The sequence below is a fragment of the Dermochelys coriacea genome, chromosome 16 (genome assembly GCF_009764565.3).
Source record: "Dermochelys coriacea isolate rDerCor1 chromosome 16, rDerCor1.pri.v4, whole genome shotgun sequence".
NCBI lineage: Eukaryota > Metazoa > Chordata > Testudines > Dermochelyidae > Dermochelys > Dermochelys coriacea.
Window position 1 is genome coordinate 1,227,537 of NC_050083.1, and position 21,383 is coordinate 1,248,919.

The 21,383-nt window shown below is 43.9% G+C and overlaps 1 protein-coding gene across 2 annotated transcripts in view; it reads left to right on the plus strand.

The window, feature by feature from the left end:
- Positions 1–21,383, plus strand: part of NSMF (NMDA receptor synaptonuclear signaling and neuronal migration factor) — an 81,529-nt gene that overhangs the window by 14,723 nt on the left and 45,423 nt on the right. For both annotated transcript variants that reach the window (XM_038374979.2, XM_038374976.2), the window contains exons 2-3: positions 420–481; positions 15,939–16,409. In XM_038374979.2, the coding sequence (XP_038230907.1) occupies positions 420–481; positions 15,939–16,409 (533 nt within the window). The remainder of the gene's footprint in view (positions 1–419; positions 482–15,938; positions 16,410–21,383) is intronic.

Here is a 21,383-nt window from a genome sequence, read left to right on the forward strand (position 1 = left end):
ACCCAAGCTGGTAGCTGTTACCATCTCAGAGCCATTTGGCAGCTCTCGGAAATGAGGCAGTGCAGCCCAGTTCCAAGTGGTCAGGTTTCCAAGTCATAAAAAACAAGGCCATATTGTACAACAGTTGGTCCCCTTGTTTGCAGTCTCACCAGAGAGGCCAAAGGCTGAATAAACCATGGAGCTGCACTTCCATCTCGCTCCTAGAGATGTTCCAGTCCGATACAAGTTGAGGCACCCTTACCTATCATAGTATACTTGTGTTGGCATCAGCTGGAAGTAGAGGGAGGAACAAGGGGACTTTTGGGAAATAGCTCTCATTAAAATGCTCTTTGTGATTGCAAATAGCTGTTCCAACACTAACCTTTACTCCTCTCTTTTTGTATCTGCTGCTCTGTGTTCCCTGGCATTTGGACTTTCAGGGCAGCAAGGGCTTTTGGAGAGTATCTTTCACAAAACCACCCTGAGGGCAGAAACGGCTCAGGTAAGAGAAATCTTGTATGACCTTTATCCTGATGTGTGGATGGTGCTCGTGTGTCACAGTGGACTTGGTAAGAATAGGGCAAATTGTAGTGTTAACCCATATTAGTTGGTTGAGATAAGCTCGCTCCTAGGGTTTACCTTCACCAATGTGTTAAAATTACAGTTACCTACTCTCCACTAGGATTTTAGCATGTTAGCTAATGTGTTAAAATAAAAACACACCTGTGCAGTGTAGACAGTCCTAGAGATGGTCCCTTGTAAGCATGTAGGTGGGTGTGGCTCTCCTTCGCTGTCGGTCTCTGAGGAAGGCCATGCCCCTTTGCTACATTCCTACAGATCAGTGTTGAGGCATTTTGATGAGAGAAGCTTACCCGGCTGTTCCTTAGGGTATCTCTGTTCTGTAGAGAAAGACAAGAGGCTCCAGAGCTGTAGATACAAAACATTTCACTACCAGTGCAGCCACTAAAAGCCCTCATGAAAACATCAGGCTCCTTCGCAGGGGAGGAAGTTTTTAATGGGACGTAAAACCTAGGATGTAAAACCTAGCATTTGCAATTTGGGGTCTCAGCAACACAGCTGAGGTTTTGCATATGTGGGGAACTATCTTTTGTCCCAAATGTATGAAATAATACATCAGATTTTGCCAGACAGCCAGATATCCCTGCTTAGTCAATGCTGACAACCTACAGAATTGGCCTGCCGGCTGAAGTGCTGGTAAGAAGTGTGATGTCCCTTTGCATTTGTTAGGTATGATAGTCTCAAACAAAATAATGCCTCTGGGGTGCCGATGATTCATAGGTACCAAAGCCAGAAGGGCCCATTGTGATCAATGTCTGCTTCAGTGCTGCATGCTATGGAGAACAGGTGAGTGCCTTCAGCACAGTTGCCCTGACACTGACCTAGAAGGAATAACAAAGAAGTGATGGTGTAGTATGCTCAGCATCACTGTACGTGGGGGAAAATGGAACGAACGGAGGCTCGTTATTCTCAGAACCTGTAACTTGTATATGTGCACTTACATGTGGTGCATGTTCTTGGATCCATATTAGCCTTGAGGGGACAAATCTGAGTGCTTGTGAACCTAACTATCTGTCTGTGGGCACAGATCAGATAGTGAAAGGGTCCAATAAATGTACTTGTGCCTGCAGCCCTTATGGAAAAACCTTAGAGAATTGAATAGGATCTAAATCAATAGGGTTCAATAGAAATTGGTCTAAAAGCCCATAGAATATAATAGAGAAGGGTGGCCAACTTGAGCCTGAGAAGGAGCCAAAATTTACCAATGCACATTGCCAAAGAGCCACAGTAATATGTCAGCAGCCCCTCATCAGCTCCCCCACCCCCACTCCCAGCACCTCCCACCAATCGGCAGCCCCACCGATCAGCACCTCCCCCACCCTCCCCTCCCCTCCCCTCGCAATCAGTTGTTTCGTGGCATGCAGGAGGCTCGGGGGGGGGGGAGAGCGAGGGTGCAGCAGGCTCAGGGGAGGGATCGGGAAGGGGTGAGTGGGGGCAAGGCCTGTGGCAGAGCCAGGGGTTGAGCAGTGAGCACAATGGAAAATTGGCACCTGTAGCTCCAGAGTCAGTCCCTATACAAGGAGCCACATATTAACTTCTGAAGAGCCGCATGTGGCTCCGGAGCCCCAGTTTGGCCACTGCTGTCATAGAGAATACAATCTTTTCCATAGATTTATTAATCATCTTATGAAATTCTATATAATTTTAGCATATTCTATAGGATATGATGGAGCAAAAATCATTACAGTAGGAAGGTTATTCTGTTAAATGCAATAGGGCTTTTGTGGATGCAAAATGTGGGCACAAGTTTCCGTTGTCCCCACAAGCAGAGAGGTCAGATATCAGCCTTCCACAGATGTTCTCCATACTATGGGTTTGATCCTTGAGCACTCTGAGGGCTTTGCTGGATTAAAGCCAAACTGTGTGCTTAACTTTAAGATAATGAGTAGTCCCATTGACTTCAATGGAATAAATTAAATGCTTAAAGTGAAGCACATAGAATCATAGAAGATTAGGGTTGGAAGAGACCTCTGGAGGTCATCTAGTCCAACCCCCTGCTCAAAACAGGACCAACACCAACTAAATCATCCCAGCCAGGGCTTTGTCAAGCCTGACCTTGAAAACCTCTAAGGAAGGAGATTCCACCACCCAGTGATGAATTCCATCATTCCAGTGCTTCATCACCCTCCTAGTGAAATAGTGTTTCTAAATATCCATCCTAGACCTCCCCCCACTGCAGCTTGAGACCATTACTCCTTGTTCTGTCATCTGCCACCACTGAGAACAGCCAAACTCCATCCTCTTTGGAACTCCCCCCCCCCCTTCAGGTAGTTGAAGGTTGCTATCAAATCACCTCTCATTCTTCTCCTCTGCAGACTAAACAATCCCAGTTCCCCTAGCCTCTCCTCAGAAGTCTTGTGCCCCAGCCCATACTTTATTTCTTTGCTGGATTGGGTCCAGAGTGCTCATCATCTTGCAGGATTGAGCCTCATGTGTATGTGAATGCACAGCGTGTGTGTGTGCACTAGTTGTGTGGCTGTGTTGTATATGTATTGACACACCGAGAGTCTTCACTTGGTGAGACCTGCAGGCTTTTTAGTGCGAAAACTATGGTTCTAAACAGGGACCATAGGCAGCACTTTTTATTGTTGACTATTTATACTGGGGTAGTGCCCCGAAACCTCAATCAGAATCCAGGCGCAGTGTGGTAGGCACTTCACAAATGCCTAGTGAAAGAAGGTCCCTAACTTAGAGTCTACTGACTAATTTAAAACTAGACAAAATAAGTGTGGGTAATGGGGTAGGGAGGACCAGTATGGCAGTGGTAGAAACACCTGGCTACGTAGACTAGCTGTGCATGCAGCGTCACCACTTAACTTCCAACGCTGCTCTTATGATGAGAGAAACCATGGTAGGGAGAATTTATATTTTATTTCCTTGAAGTGACAGTAATCAGCATTGCTATTGTTTACACTCCTTCACTCATTGGGATATGACTGATTTGGAATTATAAGAGAGGCCACATGTATCATAAATCCTCAATTTAGAGAAACTGTTTCACAGAACTCCTTCTCTCACCCCATTGTATGAATCCACCTGGGTATCCCTTCAGAAAGGGGACTCACACAGCCATGCACATACTGCTGGCCAGATGTTTTAGTAGCACAGTGCTAGGTTGAGATAGAGCTGAGGCAGGTCTTTCAACCCTTGCTTAATAGAATAGGAGAATCCTTCTTGTTACCCATTTAAATCCCAACCAAGTCGATTACAGATTTTTTTTTTCAGATGTGTTGAGGGGCCTCCCTGCACAGCAGAGCTCTCCTGAGCACCCTGCCAGAGCCTGTGACACAGCAGTCACTTTGTGGGGATGGCTGTGACATCACAGAATGGATCAGATGATGGCTAAACTGGAGTTTATTTGCAGGACTTGAAGTATTTGCAGTATTTGAAATACACATTCATGTTTCATATATATGTCAGGAACCCTGTTAGAGACAGCATTGGCTCTTGACAGCTATAGGAAACATGAATGTGTATTTCACTGCAATATTTTAGGTCTAGATTTTCTATAGATTTATATTTTTCACTTATTGTGTCACCTGAATTTCCATTTCTTCCTCTTCCCTCTTGTAACTCACCCTGGTTTTTATTGTTCTGCCTGCCGGACTCTTGGGTTTTAACTGCCCCCCCTTTCTTCAATCTAAATTGCTTCTCTCTCACCTTCCTCCTATGTTCCACCTTTACATCCACTCCAATCAGCCCTTCTTTCTCTCTCCTAAATTCACTCCCCTCTACCCTGGCTGAAGTCCCAGGAGGGCAGAGGGAGACGATAGGGGCAAGAAAATGTCCCTAGAATCAGATTAGTCCTGCCCTTTCCCACTAGAGTTGGGGGGAGCCAGAGGCACTCAGATACAGCAGTGATAAAAGCCTTACTGGGTAGACATGTGGGTAGCAGGAACCTCATATCCCCTAGAAGCACTGTGGACAGGGTTTCCTCTTGCTCTGAGGGAGGAAGCGCTGGCAATGGTGCAGACTTCATGTTGAAGGGCAAGCAAATAGGAGTCTTCCAGCCAGAACACCTCTTCCTTTGCCAGGTGCAGCTAAGCCTTCAACTCTGAGACTCCCCATCCAGACACAAGCTCCTCCACTGAGATGCCAGCAGCACTGACACCCTCTGAATTCATTCCACCAATGCCACACTCCATGATCTGACTGATACTTCCTTTTGGTTTTGTGTTGACAGAGGCTGGGGAGGAAAGCGGCTGAACCTGTGGCTTTGGCAGTTCCAAACTGTTGCTTCATGTTGCATCAGTGACCTGATAATCTATTGTCTTTCAGAGGTAGCTTTTGCCTTTGGAGAGAGAGTGTGTGTGTGTGTTCATGTGCATGTGTCTGGAGAGTTTTTGTGTGTGATAGGGCAGGGAGCTGGGGGTGCGATAAATCATTGCAAACCAATTGTATATCAGCAGGATGGGCCAGCTGCCACTGTCTGGATGGTTTGGCAAGCTGTGATTTATTTGGAAGGCTTTGGTTGGGGTGCTATTTGCAATGCTTCTGCAATTGATGGATGCCCAGCCCTCAGTCACTGAAGCTATGAATGGTAGTTAGACTCCTCCTTCCCTATGGAATTAAATTCCAGTCATAGGTATAGGCAGACAGGAGTCTGCAGAGTACTGCAGTGTGTAACGTTAGCAAGAACAATTTTTGTTGGAAGAGTGGAGAGCGTTTATTACCACTTAACATTTTTGTTAGTGGTTTTGTTTTGGGATATGAGTCCCTGCTAACTAAACACGGGATTTGGTAGCTTCATGAGAGTGAGCTCTTGGGTGACTGGCAGTCCAGGTATATGTTACCTGCTTTGTGTCTTGTTGTGAAGGTGTTTTTCCAGGTGGGTTTAGAAGGCAGCAGGCGGGTCTTCTCTGCTGTTGGACAGCTTGTCTTAGTTGTCACGTTGCTCATGGGAATAACTGACCAAGCTGCATTTGGTTATTGCAGGCAGGGGAACATTAGCCATTTTTCTACCATTGCTGCCATTTTGGAATAGGCCAGCTGTCCTAGTAGATGATGTGTTATTGGTAGAGGATGAAGGTTCTTCAATCCTGTGGGCCACTGAGATATCTTTCTGGTGGTCCTTGGATGCTATGAGGGAGGGTTGGGCCCAAGCTGGCTGACCTAATATAAACTTCATGCATAGCCTCATGGCTGAGAATATAATGCTTGTTGTGTGTGTGTGTGTGTGTGTGTGTGTGTGTGTGTGTGTCTCTCTCTCTCTCTCTCTTTTTCTTTTGTCAACCTGTCCTCCTCTTCCTGTCTCCACCTCATCCCTGGATTATCCTGATCAGTCAGGAGGTACCTGGTACAGTTAGGCTCCCAAGATAAGCAACATTTTGTGGGCCGCACTAGCATTTTGAACCTCAAAACCTGCTGACCCTCATGAGGTCATTGCTACCAGCTGGAGGCTCTTCATGTGAAGCCCCAGAGTGGAGTTAGTGCAGAATAGATTGCTGTCCTCTGGAGAAACGATCTACAAGGGAGAGTAGGGGAAAGAATATGTTAACCAACAGTCACTCACAGAGGCAGATGTTTAAAGGCTGCACACGTGAAAGTAGTGAAGAAATAATCATTCCAAGTCTTACCATTCTGTGGGGGGTGAGTGCCTCTAGACTTCCCAGAACTCCCTTTGGCACTCACACAGCAGCAGTGTTGGAGGCCCCAGGTTGAGATGTTGGCACAAGAACACATGGGTACAAACTGGACATGAATAACTTTAGCCGGGAAAGAGAAGGATTCTGATCATCAGAGGAGGCAGGTCTGGAACAGCCTCCTAACCGGTAACGGGTGGTAGGGGAACAACTTAGCTAGCAACTTAGCTTAGCTCAAGGTAGAGCTTGAGAAATTTATGAATCGTAGAATATCAGAGTTGGAAGAGACCTCAGGAGTCATCTAGTCCAGCCCCCTGCTCAAAGTAGGACCAATCCCCAATTTTTGCCCCATATTCCTAAATGGCCCCCTCAAGGATTGAACTCACAACCCTGGGTTTAGCAGGCCAATGCTCAAACCACTGAGCCCAGAAGAGGGTGACTACAGGTGTTGCAGTTCAGAACTGAGGGGCATCAGCAGAGATGTGTGATGGTTCAAGATTGGAATTGCAGGGGATATTGTGTGTCAAGCAAGACTGAAGAGTGTTCCCAGAGTTCTCTGAGGGGAAACTTGCTCAGTTCACATTCTGCCTGGTTCTGACTGGTCCCCATCACTCTGCCCAATTCTTTCAGATGCAGCATGTATCTCCGTAGCTCATGAATATTCATTTGCCCTAACATGAACAGCCTGGATGCATGTTTGAAAGAAGCTGCAAATCTAAGTTCTCAAACCCTGCTGTTCCTTCTCATCTCACAAAGTTAAGGGCCCAGAGGCAATAGCTGTCCCTTAATTTAATGGCAAAGCTATAATATAGCTGGAGAACTATAATAGCCAGAGAAGCGTAACTGCAAAAAAAAGGAAACACACATTTTCTGAAATCTGAGGTGATAGTTATTTCCTCTTTGCTCCCTAAAACATTGGGGTTTATCTAGATGTCCATCTCTTCTTTGTCTCCCGTGCTGGGTTTGGGATTCTGGATCCAGGACACTTTCATCCTCAGTTTGGTTGCTAACATATTTGCTCCCTTTTATCTCCTGCTGTCCTCACTCAGTGGGCCAAAATCTGCTCTGACATACAACCTGTACAGCTTCACTGAAGTCAGAGGGCTGATACAAAATAGAGTTTGGCCTGATATATGGGGCCAGATCCCCAGCTGATGTAAATTGGTGACAGCCAGCTGAGACTCTGGTCCTGAGTCAGTAGAACAGTGTGCTCAGTGCAAGAAGTCAAGGGCAAGGAAATGCTGTCTCTGCTTTTACAGAGACATTATCAAATAAAAGGGCATTTAAAGGGTCAATTTAAAGGAACATATAATTGGGTCAGACAATGACTCAGTTTGACCTACAGTGGGTTAAAATTATTTTATGCCGAGAGAGTCCTCTGGAGTCTAAGTATCTGGTTTTTAGCAGGTGAAAATCCAGACTGCGCTGACAATGACAGAAGTATTTTTGTTCTGTTTCTGTATCCAGTCAAGGGATTACAAATAGGTTAACAAATGTTATTCAGATAATTATGCTGGTGTCACTGGCAATGTCTTATCAGTGATGCTCATGATGTGAGAGCTGTGTGGGCCTGTGCTCCATGCAAATTGGAAAAAGAAAGACCAGTCTTTGCCAGATAGGAATGAGCAAAATCAGTATGGAAAGAAGTGTCATGTCCAAGCTTCTGAGGAAGGCGTTGGAGTGAATAAACCAATGCTAGTGGGCTGGGAGACTGGATGGATCACAGGGCTGATAATGGGATATTGAACATGTGACGGGTTGGATCACAGAAACCCCCTTGGGGCTGCCAACTGATATGCCAAGATTACTTCTGCCACTGCTTTCCCTGCCACCTTGGGATTCCAGCACCCTGTCTCACTGAGCCAGACATGCCAGTCTGCTCCAACACAGACCCGGGGTCTGAACCACATGCCCCAAAGCTGCAGACTTAATTGAAAGCAACTTAAGAAGTGTTCCCATCCTTAACACTCAGATACCCAACTCAGATACAGAAAGTAGGATTTAAGTGGTTCCAAGTAGTAACAGACAGAACAAAGTGACTTACCAAGCAAAATAAAATAGAACACGCAAGTCTATGTCTAAGAAAACTGAATATGAATACAAACCTCACCCAGAAAGCTTCCTTTTACAGACTAGTCTTCTTCAAGTCTGGGTCCAGCAATCACTCACACCCCCTGCAGTTACTGTCCGTTGTCCAGTTTGTCTCGGGTATCCTTAGGCATGGAGAGGTTATCTCCTTAGCCAGCTGAAGACAAAATGGAGGGGTCTCCCAGGGGTTTAAATAGTCTTTCTCTTATGGATGGACACCCCTCCTTCCCCCTGTGTTGAATCCAGCTGCAAGATGGAGTTTTGGAGTCACATGGGCAAGTCCCATGTTTATGCATGACTCAGTTTTTACTGGCAGCAACCATTATTTACATGCTACCTTGAACATCCTCAGGTAGACTTCTTGTGTGGATTGGAGCCTTACAAGATTCGTTGTCCTTTATGTGTTTCTTGATTGGGCACCTAATTTGCACATTCCCTTCTCAAAAAGCTGACCAAATGCTTTACAAAGGCTACTTAAAAATCAAGCCAATATACAGCCAATATTCATAACTTGGAATACAACATTGATACATGCATACAAATAGGATTAATAGATTCAGTAAATCATAACCTTTACAAAGATATGTTACATGGCATATGTAGCATAAAACATATTCCAGTTATGTCATATATACATTCATAAGCATATTTCCATAAAGCCTGTGAGGTGCAACGTCACAGAACATTCAGCCTCTTGATGGCCTGTTCTGATCCAGCTCCTGTGGGTAGCTGGTCTGAAGCCTCATGGTCTCCTGTTCCCAGTAGATAAGAGTCCCCATTAAAAAGACCACCACAACTGACACTACCTGGCATCAGCCATCTCTGCAGGAGTGGCCAAGCACAGACTAGACGTGGAGGTGGAAGGCTAGGTCCTCAGTTGGTGTAAATTGGTATCGCTCTGCTAAGTGCTGTGAAGTGTTGCTGATGAACAGCAGCTGGGGTCTGGCCCTGAGATTCAAACTCCATGTGTTGTTCCATTGCATACCAGTCAGTGTTACCAGACAGCCAAACTAGATCCAAAGGGAGCAGTAATCGGGCTGAAAAGGAATCCACTCTAGGAGCCCTAATCTGCCTGCTCCAATGTAATTAAGTAGATGAGATTCTATAGGGCATGCATTTATTGTGTGTGGGGAAAAAAGCAGGGAGAACAGGAGTGATTAACAAGTCAGTTTGCACCATTCCTATTTGCCTAGAGAGAGAGCAGGGCACAATACCAGGTTTCCTGAGTCACTGCCCTGGGCCTGGCATAGCTGTTGGCGGAGCAGCTGGTTGTGGGAGAGGTGGCAAGAACAATGTGGAGATGAAATGAAACTGAGCAGCAGTAACCATGAAAAGGGTGTTAACAGAGGTCTGCTTCAGATAATTCTTAGAAGGTTGTTCCAAAAAAGCTCCTAGTTATTGCTTCTCTGCTTCCTGCAGTGAACATCACCACAGCTAATATTTTTTTCAGCTTTGGAGGGAAGTAGCTTTGCCTCCTGTATCAGCTCTGACTGCTCCCCTTGGGAGAACAAACCATAAACCCAGCACTCTGTCATAACCAAGCCAAAGCCACCACAGTGCTCATTTGCCTGGCAACTGAACCTCATTTGGCACAGGAGCAGAGGAGAAGACGTAAAGGGATGGCAGTTGCAAGATGGACTCTTCAAACACCCAGTGGGCACACAAAGCCACAGGACTACTGATGCATAGTGGGAGGAATGATCCAGCACACAGACTCAGCATACCTGTAATGACCATGGATTCATTTCTGAGCAGGGCAGTGATTTCATGTAATTGATGGATGCATGAAAAAACCCCAGTTTTTACATTTTTATTAACTTTCCTTTTTGGATTTAAACTTTCAGTTGAAAAAGAATTAATTGAATGTTCCTATTCCCTTGGCAAATGAAATTGTTTTTCCTACATGTAGTTATGAAAGATGCTAAGCATTTGGCTAGGAAGAGAAATAATTAGACACCCATTTGCTTGAGAGAGGCAGCCCATGGGGGTGGCTTATAGAAATGTATAATATTTCTGTGTGAAAACCCCTTGCTCTTTAGAAGTCAAATCACTTTTTAATCAGGAAAAAGGAGCAGATGTAGGAAAATCCATCCATTCACCCCTTCAGTTACAACTTTAACAAATTCCATCACACTTTTTAAGAAGTTAGAACTAGGATTGTTTTCACAGGAATTTTAACTCCACAATTATTTCAATTTACAGGTTGAATCATATGTCAGGCCAGTACTGCTGTCAATTACACTAGTGTAAATCTGGAGTAACCCAACAGACTGCAGTGTCAATAACTGAAGTTCTGAAAGCAGAATTTGAGATTGCTTAGAAATTGACACTATTAACACCAATATGCAAGCTTGTCTGACAGACACACAGGGTGGGCCTATCAATGAAGTGTAAATAACTAATTTAATATCATAAGGATGTGATTAGGGCTGTCAATTAATTGCAGTTAATTCAAAAAATTTAATCATGATTAATTGCACTTATAACAATAGAATACCAATTGAAATGTATTAAATATTTTTGGATGTTTTCTACATTTTCAATATTGATTTAAATTATAACACAGAATACAAAGTGCACAGTGCTTACTTTATATTATTATTTTTGATTACAAATATTTGCACTGTAAAAATGATAAACAAAGAAATAGTATTTTTTAATTTGCCTCATACAAGTACTGAAGTGCAATCTCTTTATCGTGAAAGTTTAAATTACAAATGCAGATTTTTTTTTTGGTTCCATAACTGCACTCAACGTAAAACTTTAGATCCTACAAGTCCACTCCGTCCTACTTCTTATTCTGCCAATCGATAAGACGAACAAATTTGTTTACACTGAAGGGAGATAATGCTGCCTGCTTCTTATTTACAGGTTTCAGAGTAGCAGCCGTGTTAGTCTGTATCCGTAAAAAGAAAAGGAGTACTTGTGGCACCTTAGAGACTAACAAATTTATTAGAGCATAAGCTTTCGTGAGCTACAGCTCACTTCATCGGATGCATACAGTGAAAAATATAGTGGGGAGATTTACCCGACCAGGGGTATTCTATCTGCTACCCAAGATCCATAAACCTGGAAATCCTGGACGCCCCATCATCTCAGGCATTGGCACCCTGACAGCAGGATTGTCTGGCTATGTAGACTCCCTCCTCAGGCCCTTCGTTACCAGCACTCCCAGCTATCTTCGAGACACCACTGACTTCCTGAGGAAACTACAGTCCATCGGTGATCATCCAGAAAACATGATCCTGGCCACTATGGATGTAGAAGCCTCTACACCAACATTCCACACAAAGATGGACTATAAACTGTCAGGAACAGTATCCCCGATAATGTCACGGCTAACCTGGTGGCTGAACTTTGTGACTTTGTCCTCACCCATAACTATTTCACATTTGGGGACAATGTATACCTTCAAGTCAGCAGCACTGCTATGGGTACCCGCATGGCCCCACAGTATGCCAACATTTTTATGGCTGACTTAGAACAACGCTTCCTCAGCTCTCATCCTCTAATGCCCCTATGCTACTTGCGCTACATTGATGACATCTTCATCATCTGGACCCATGGAAAAAAAGCCCTTGAGGAATTCCACCACGATTTCAACGATTTCCATCCCATCATCAGCCTCAGCCTGGACCAGTCCACACAAGAGAGCCACTGCCTGGACACTACGGTGCTAATAAGCGATGGTCACATAAACACCACCCTATACCGGAATCCTACTGACCGCTATTCCTACCTACATGCCTCCAGCTTTCATCCAGACCACACCACAGGATCCATTGTCTACAGCCAAACTCTAAGATACAACTGCATTTGCTCCAACCCCTCAGACAGAGACAAACATCTACAAGATCTCTATCAAGCATTCTCACAACTACAATACCCACCTGCTGAAGTGAGGAAATAGATTGACAGAGCCAGAAGAGTACTCAGAAGTTACCTACTACAGGACAGGCCCAACAAAGAAAATAACAGAACAGCACTAGCCATCACCTTCAGCCCCCAACTAAAACCTCTCCAACGCATCATCAAGGATCTACAACCTATTCTGAAGGACGACCCATCACTCTCACAGATCTTGGGAGACAGGCCAGTCCTTGCTTACAGACAGATCCCCAACATGAAGCAAATACTCACCAGCAACCATACACCACACAAGAAAAACACTAACCCAGGAACCTATCCTTGTAACAAAGCCCGTTGCCAACTGTGTCCACATATCTATTCAGGGGACACCATCATAGGGCCTAATCACATCAGCCACACTATCAGAGGCTCGTTCACCTGCGCATCTACCAATGTGATATATGCCATCATGTGCCAGCAATGCCCCTCTGCCATGTACATTGGTCAAACTAGATAGTCTCTACGTAAAAGAATAAATGGACATAAATCAGTCGTCAAGAATTATAACATTCAAAAACCAATTGGAGAACACTTCAATCTCTTTGGTCACTCGATTACAGACCGAAAAGTGGGATGCTTCAACAAAAAAAATTCAAAAACAGACTCCAATGAGAGACTGCTGAATTGGAATTAATTTGCAAACTGGATACAATTAACTTAGGCTTGAATAAAGACTGGGAGTGGATGTGTGATTACACAAAGTAAAACTATTTCCCCTTGTTTATTTCCCCTCCTACTGTTCTTGTCAACTGCTGGAAATGGCCCACCTTGATTATCACTATAAAAGGTCCCCCCGCCACCCCCGCTCTCCTGCTAGTAATAGCTCACCTTTCCTGATCACTCTTGTTATAGTCTGTATGGTAACACCCATTGTTTCATGTTCTCTGTGTATATAAAATCTCCCCACTATATTTTCCACTGTATGCATCCCATGAAGTGAGCTGTAGCTCACAAAAGCTTATTTTCTAATAAATTTGTTAGTCTCTAATGTGCCACAAGTACTCCTTTTCTTCTTATTTACGTCATTTGAAAGTGAGACCAGGCGTTCGCATGGCACTTTTGTAGCTGGCGTTGCAAGGTATTTACATGCCAGATATGCTAAACATTCATATGCCCCTTTGAGCTTTGGCCACCATTCCAGAGGACATGCAGCCATGCTGATAATGCTCATTAAAAATAATAATGCATCAATTAAATTAGTGACTGTACTCCTTGAGGGGAGAATTGTATGTCTCCTGCTCTGTTTTACCCGCATTCTGCATGATATAGCAGTCTCGGATGATGACCCAGTATATGTTCATTTTAAGAACACTTTCACATCAGATGTGAGAAAACGCAAAGAGGGTACCGATATGAGATTTCTAAAAATAGCTACAGCACTTGACCCAAGGTTTAAGAATCTGAAGTGCTGTCCAAAATCTGAGAGGTTTGGGATTTGGAGTATGCTTTTAGAAGTCTTAAAAGAGCAACACTTTAATGTGGAAACTACAGAACCCAAACCACCAAAAAAGAAAATCATCCTTCTACTGGTGGCATCTGACTTGGTTAATGAAAATGAACATGTGTCAGTCTGCACTGCTTTGGATTGTTATCAAGCAGAACCATCATCAGCATGGACGCATGTCCTCTGGAATGATGGTTGAAGCATGAAGGGACATATGAATCTTTAGCGTATCTGACATGTAAATGTCTTGCAACGCCAGTTAAAACAGCACCATGCAAACACTTGTTCTTGCTTTCAGGTGACATTGTAAACAAGAAGCAGGCAGTATTGTCTCCTGCAAATTGTAACCAAACTTGTTTGTCTGAGTGATTGGCTGACCAAGAAGTAGGACTGAGTGGATTTGTAGGCTCTAAATTTTTACATTGTTTTATTTTTGGGAATGCAGGTTTTTTTGTACATAATTCTACATTTATAAGTTCAACAATCATGATAAAGAGATTGCCCTATAGTATTTATATGAGGTGAATTGAAATTTTTTTTTTACAGGGCAAATATGTATAATCAAAATTAAATATAAAGTGAGCACTATACACTGTTTTCTGTGTTGTAATTGAAATTAATATATTTTAAAATGTAATAAACATCCAAAAATATTTAAAATAAATGGTATTCTATTATTGTTTAATAGCTGGAGAAGAAATGGAATGCTGCAGTTTAAGAGCTCCTTTTGCTGGTGTCTTGCTGCTGCACCTCCCCCAATCAGATGAAGGACCCAAAGGGGGGAAAGGAAAGTGGGGCTGAGTGTAGGGATGAGGAGATGGGGTGGATGATTCAATGGAGCAGACTTATTTGCAGATGCACCACAGCAAATCTTTGTCCTAAGGCTACTCCATTCATCTAGGCCAGCTCCTGCACTCTCTGGAGGGTAGTTACGGGGCTGGCCGGGTCCTGAACTCTTTTAGAGATTCTTTCTAATCACAGCTGAGCCACTAGAGCAAACATTTTCATTAAAAGTCTAATGAAGCAAAGGTTTGGGTTTGGTTTTTATTGTCCATGTTAGATGTTAATATCTCCTTGCACTTCTCCTTCCTTCAGTTGGAAAGCAGCTAGGGGACTCATTAAAAAGTAATTGGCAGGGAATGCACCTCCTTTTCCCAACCCCCCCACAAAATGATTAAACAGCTCTTTTGGGGGAAAAAAAGAAAGGGGCTGGCAGATGGGTGGAGACAGCTGTTGGGTCTGTGCAAAGAATAATGCAGAGATTTCCTGGCATTTCACTTACTGCATGTGCTCTGAAAGGAGATTACATCTGTAATTCCCCTCCACATGCTGAGCTTCTCTCTCTGCTCTGGCTACATTTATTCCATGCAAGGAGTCATTGCTTCTTCCTTTCAGTGCAGCTGCTGTAAGGATGCAAACCTGGTTTACAAACAGTGATGATGACAGCTTGCTGGTGGTGTCACCTAGAAAAGGGCTTCCCATCGCAGCTGGGGATTGACTCCTCTTTGGATTTGTTGTGCATGCAGAAAATCAGCCTGAAATCTCTGATGCTTCCCCCTCTCCTTCCATTTGTTTTTAAATAACAGATGCAGAAAACAATTCAGTGCAAGAAGAATGCCCAGACCAATAGCTTGTTCCCAGAGTCCAGAGGACATACACTCTGCAAATATGGATGCCCATGTCTATACACCTGACCTAGGCAATCCCTGCTTTCTGGGAACAGTCTGAAGCCATGTGCATTGTGGCAGTACCAGAGCCAAGTTGGATGGTGTGTACATGTCTATGCCATTATTCAGAATGCCCTTCCAACTCTCCTCCCTCTCCCATGGTCGTTGCTGGGGTCTGCTCTGTGGGAATAGGTTGAAAGGTTTGGGCATGCTTTTGAGTGCATGCATGCCTTTGGTGTTTGTTCCTCATGCCAGGGGCCCTATCTATGAACCTCCCTCACCTAAGTAGCCCCTATTTAGATGGGCAGCCCTGTTGAAGTTAATAGGCCTGCTCAGTTGAGTAAGGACTGCTCCAGGGAGTAAGCATTTGCAAGCTCAAGACCAGAATCATGAAGATGTTGGTTCCCCTGCTGTCAGCTTCCATCCCTCTCTTGTGTTTGGGACGTTTGAAAGGAAATAAAATAGGCACAACTGCAAGAAATGCCTCTTGTTTCAGCACCAATTGTCGAGATTTATGAGGTCAATGGGTACACATTCTACTGCCTCATTTCACAGGTGTATCTGCCCTCCTCTCTTTCTCCCCCTTCTACACAGATAAGACAGGCTACAGCTCCAAAGCACCTACTGTGTCAGTGCCTGGGGCAAGCCAAGGGTCTACGCGATAAATACCAAGTGTACCCTCTGTTTCAGATCACCTGTTAGCGGACTCCTATGAAGACTCCCCTGAGATGCAGCAGGCAGCTCAGAACAAGCGTAGGCTGTCTGTCATCTCAGATGGCAAGTTTGAGAGGAGCTTCTCTGAGGAGCAGGCCGAGAAGATTCCGAGTGAGGGGCCGAAGGCACGGGTGTATACTATCTCCGGTGAGAGGCCGATGCTGTTGGACCATGAGAACGAGAGCATGGAACTGGTGGTGATGAAAGGCACTGGCCGAGAGGACTGCCATCATGGCCAGCCCCTGCAGAGTGCTGGCAGCTCTCACAACATTAGCAGGCATTGCAAAGGCTGGGCAGGCAGTCGGCAGGGCTCCAAGGACTGCCCAGCCTGTGCTCGGTTGGCAGCCCACTCCCAGCACTCCTTTGACCTGGAGCAGCATCAGCCCAGCGAGTCAGGATGGCGTCGGAAAAAGCTGGAGAGGATGTATAGTATTGATCGAGTGTCTGGTAAGTGAGTGTGGATGCTGTGTGCACAAAGGGTACAATGGTTCCTATTGACATGGACTGCTGCACCTCTCTCCTGGCTTCAGAAATGAATCTCCAGGAACAGTGATTGTCCTAGAGAACTTGAACCAGTATCCCTTGGGATTCCCCTTGAGTGCTTTGCTAGTATGTGTTGTCGGCACTGGGCAGAGGGAGGTGGCAAAACAGTGAGCATAGAATAAGTCAGGAGGATGCACAATTGGGATCTTCTGTTTGGCAGCAGGAGCAAGCTCCTCAGAGTGGATAGCACCCAGCCCTAGACGCTCCTGATGTGACCAATGGGAGTCCTGCTGTTGGCTCAGCCCACAGCCAGCAGCAGCAGCACTAGTTGATGCCACAGAGAGTTGATAAGGAAGCCTATTGCACTACCTCATAAACTCTGCATGGTGATGCTCTAAAGTGTCTTTGATGGACGCTGTATTGGGCAGACACTCTGTAATATACTGCTTCCCTGGAAACACTATTGTGGGTGGAGTGACACAGTTCAGTCCTCCTTGCAGAATGACACCACATAGCCTTTCAATGGACACAACAGAGTGATATACAATTGTATTTCTTCCCTCCTCAGTGGTCTATTTGCTGCTCACACCATGAGCATCTTCAGGCAAAATGATATATAATGTCATCATCTGAGGCTAAGAAATTCTTTGATTTCTTTAGTATCTAAAGCTTTCATAAGAACATGACAACAGCCATACTGGGTCAGACCAAAGGTCCATCCAGCCCAGTGTCCTGTCTACCGATAGTGGCCAATGCCAGGTGCCCCAGAGGGAGTGAACCTAAGAGGTAATGATCAAGTGATCTCTCTCCTGCCATCCATCTCCACCCTCTGACAAACAGAGGCTAAGGACACCATTCCTGACCCATCCTGGCTAATAGGCATTAATGGATTAACCTTCATGAATGTATCTAGTTCTCTTTTAAACCCTCTTATAGTCATGGCCTTCACAACCTCCTCAGGCAAGGAGTTCCACAGTTTGACTGTGCGCTGTGTGAAGAAGAACTTCCTTTTATTTGTTTTAAACTGCTGCCCATTAATTTCATTGGGTGGCCCCTTGTTCTTAGATTATGGGAACAAGTAAATAACTTTTCCTTATTCACTTTCTCCACACCACTCATAATTTTATATACCTTTATCATATCCCCTTAGTCTCCTCTTTTCCAAGCTGAAAAGTCCTAGGCTCTTTAATCTCTCCTCATATGGGACCCGTTCCAACCCCTAATCATTTTAGTTGCCCTTTTCTGAATTTTTTCTAATGCCAATATATCTTTTTTGAGATGAGGGGACCACATCTGTATGCAATATTCAGGATGTGGGCGTACCATGGATTTATATAAGGGCAATAAGATATTCTCTGTCTTATTCTCTATCCTTTTTTTAATGATTCCTAACATCCTGTTTGCTTTTTTGACCGCCGCTGCTCACTGCATGGACATCTTCAGAGAACTATCCACGATGACTCCAAGATCTTTCTCTTGACTAGTTGGTAGCTAAATTAGCTCCCATCATATTGTATATATAGTTGGGTTATTTTTTCCCAATGTGCATTACTTTGCATTTATCCACATTAAATTTCATTTGCCATTTTGTTGCCCAATCACTTAGTTTTGTGAGATCTTTTTGAAGTTCTTCACAGTCTGCTTTGCTCTTAACTATCTTGACCAGTTTAGTATCATCTGCAAACTTTGCCACCTCACTGTTTACCCCTTTCTCCAGATCATTTATGAATAAGTTGAATAGGATTGGTCCCAGGGCTGACCCTTGGGGAACACCACTAGTTACCCCTCTCCATTCTGAAAATTTACCATTTATTCCTACCCTTTGCTCCCTGTCTTTTAACCAGTTCTCAAGCCATGAAAGGATCTTCTCTCTTATTGCATAACATCTTAATTTACAGGTTTCAGAGTAGCAGCCATGTTAGTCTGTATTCGCAAAAAGAAAAGGAGTACTTGTGGCACCTAAGAGACTAACAAATTAATTAGAGCATAAGCTTTCGTGAGCTACAGCTCACTTCATCGGATGCATTTGGTGGAAAAAAAAACCACCAAATTTTTTTCCACCAAATGCATCCGATGAAGTGAGCTGTAGCTCACGAAAGCTTATGCTCTAATAAATTTGTTAGTCTCTAAGGTGCCACAAGTACTCCTTATCTTAATTTACGTAAGAGCCTTTGGTGAGGGACCTTGTCAAAGGCCTTCTGGAAATCTAAGTACACTATGTCCACTGGATCCCCCTTGTCCACATGGTTGTTGACTCCCACAAAGAATTTTGAGTGAGCTGTAGCTCACGAAAGCTTATGCTCAAATAAATTTGTTAATCTCTAAGGTGCCACAAGTACTCCTTTTCTTTTTGCGGATACAGACTAACAGGGCTGTTACTTTGAAACCTCTCATAGATTAATAAGACACGATCTCCCTTTACAGAAACCATGCTGACTTTTGCGCAACAATTTATATTCTTCTATGTGTCTGACAATTTTATTTTTTACTATTGTTTCAACTAATCACATTTTACACCTCAATTCGTACGCAGTGTGTTACATTTAATGCAATGTTTGTATGTCGATCTCTTTCTCTAGTTTATGCCAGTAAGAAGGAAGACGTCTGACTGTGGCAAAGGTGCTGGCGTTGTTTTCTTGACTGTTTTTACAAACAGCCTTTAAGAGACAGGTGCCAAGTTAACTACAGGAGGGCTCGGGCCTTGTTTACAAGGAGAAGAAAATATAAGGGAGCTCAAACAATGGCTCTTTCCCAGATCCTGCCCTTAGCGGTGTGCCATGAGGGTTAGGTGGGGGCCACATTTTCCAACCTGGCTGCCTGAAGTTAGGCACCAAAATTCATACGTAGACTACTGTAAAGAAAAATCCCCGGATTTTTCAAGGTGCTGAACACCACAGCTCCCAATACTATCCATGGCAAGTGAAAACCAGGGCACCTTTGTTTGGTATCTATCATAGGGTATCTATGCTTAACCTTAAACCCCACATTTGAAAACATTGGCCTTAATTTATTATTTCGGTTTCTTCAATACAAAAAATGAGAAGAGTTTTCCTTCATTTTTGTCACACATGACTCTGCCTGGGTACAGGATTGTTTTGTGTGTAATGACAAAGAGAGAAGGCTTGTGTGAGAGCACAATAAGAATGTCGTTTCTGTGGCTGGTCTTATCAGAGAGAGAGCCCAAATTCTCTTTGGGAGTTGGTTTTGTGTAGGTAGTAATGGGCGTACGCTGCTAATAATTTGGGTCCAGTGTGAGCCACCAGAGCTGGTTTGAGTTAGGAAGGTAAAGGGGTAACATTTTAAACTTGATATATTTATGTCTTTAACCATTTTTTGGAATATTAAAGAATGCACTTTGGAGGAATGGAGCTCTTACAGATTAATCAATATGAAACAATGGGAAAAAGCCCCGAGAATGGTAGGTTGTAAAATTCAGTTATCAGTGTCACTTATTGGAAAAAAAAGAACCAAAACAAAATCCCCAAAGCCAAACAAATGCTGTACTTGGAAGATTCCGTTCTTCATTTTGATCTTCTAAAACTTTGCCTCCTTAGACTTTAAGAGAGATATTTTCAGCTATGCAACCTTGTGAGGGGAAATGGCCTCTGCTAAACAGACAAATAGCCTCTGCCTTCCTGAAACTTTACTTCTGAGAATGAGAAAAGTAATAAGACTGTTTACTCAGAAGAACTCAAACCAACTGCATGGCATTGGGCCTGATCTTACAAACCCTTACAGTAATAGTGCTTTCTTATGTGAGTAGCACTGCTTTCATGAGTAATAATTACACACGTGTGTAAGAGATTTGCAGGACCTGACTCTTAAACCTCAGCAAAAGAAGAAACTTCACATTTCTTGACATTAACTGCATCAGTTTTCCTCACTTATTTGTGAGCTTATTGAAGGCCAGTTGGCTTCTGTCACTTTTTGTGCTGCTTTCTCAATGGCGGGCAGAAATCTCAGTCACTTGCTCATCTGTCTCTCATTCTGCAATTCAGAGACCTACTCCTGTTCTTTGCAGAAAGGGGTCCTGTGACTTGTCTCACAGCCTGATAGTTCACATCAAATGCTTCCCTGCTGTAAACAGCCAGCAGCTGTCCTGTGTGAGAGTGATAGGATTACTAGCATGTTCCATATGCACCTCGTAAGAGGTTTTTGATAGAGAGATGAGGGTTTGGAAAAACTAGAAAATTTTGGGGGAAAATTAGGGTTTTTTCTGTCCCCCCCCAAAGCCTTATATGGGAAAAATCGAAAAGAAACTGTTACCTGGAATATTTTCATAGAATCATAGACTATCAGGGTTGGAAGGGACCTCAGGAGGTCATGTAGTCCAACCCCCTGCTCAAAGCAGGACCAATCCCCAACTAAATCATCCCACCCAGGGTTTTGTCAAGCCTGACCTTAAAAACTTCAAAGGAAGGAGCCACCTCCCTAGGTAACGCATTCCAGGGCTTCACCACTCTCCTAGTGAAAAAGTTTTTCCTAATATCCAACCTAAACCTCCCCCACTGCAACTTGAGACCATTACTCCTCATTCTGTCACCTGCTACCACTGAGAACAGTCTAGATCCATCCTCTTTGGAACTACCTTTCAGGTAGTTGAAAGCAGCTATCAAATCTCCCCTCATTCTTCTCTTCCACAGACTAAACAATCCCAGTTCCCTCAGCCTCTCCTCATAAGTCATGTGTTCCAGTCCCCTAATCATTTTTATTGCCCTCCGCTAGACGTTTTCCAGTTTTTCCACATTTTTCTTGTAGTGTGGGGCCCAAAACTGGACACAATACTCCAGATGAGGCCTCACCAATGTCGAAGAGAGGGAAACAATCATGTCCCTCGATCTGCTGGCAATGCCCCTACTTATATTTATAATTTTTTTGGCCTTCTTGGCAACAAGGGCACACTGTTGACTCATATCCAGCTTCTCATCCACTTGTAAA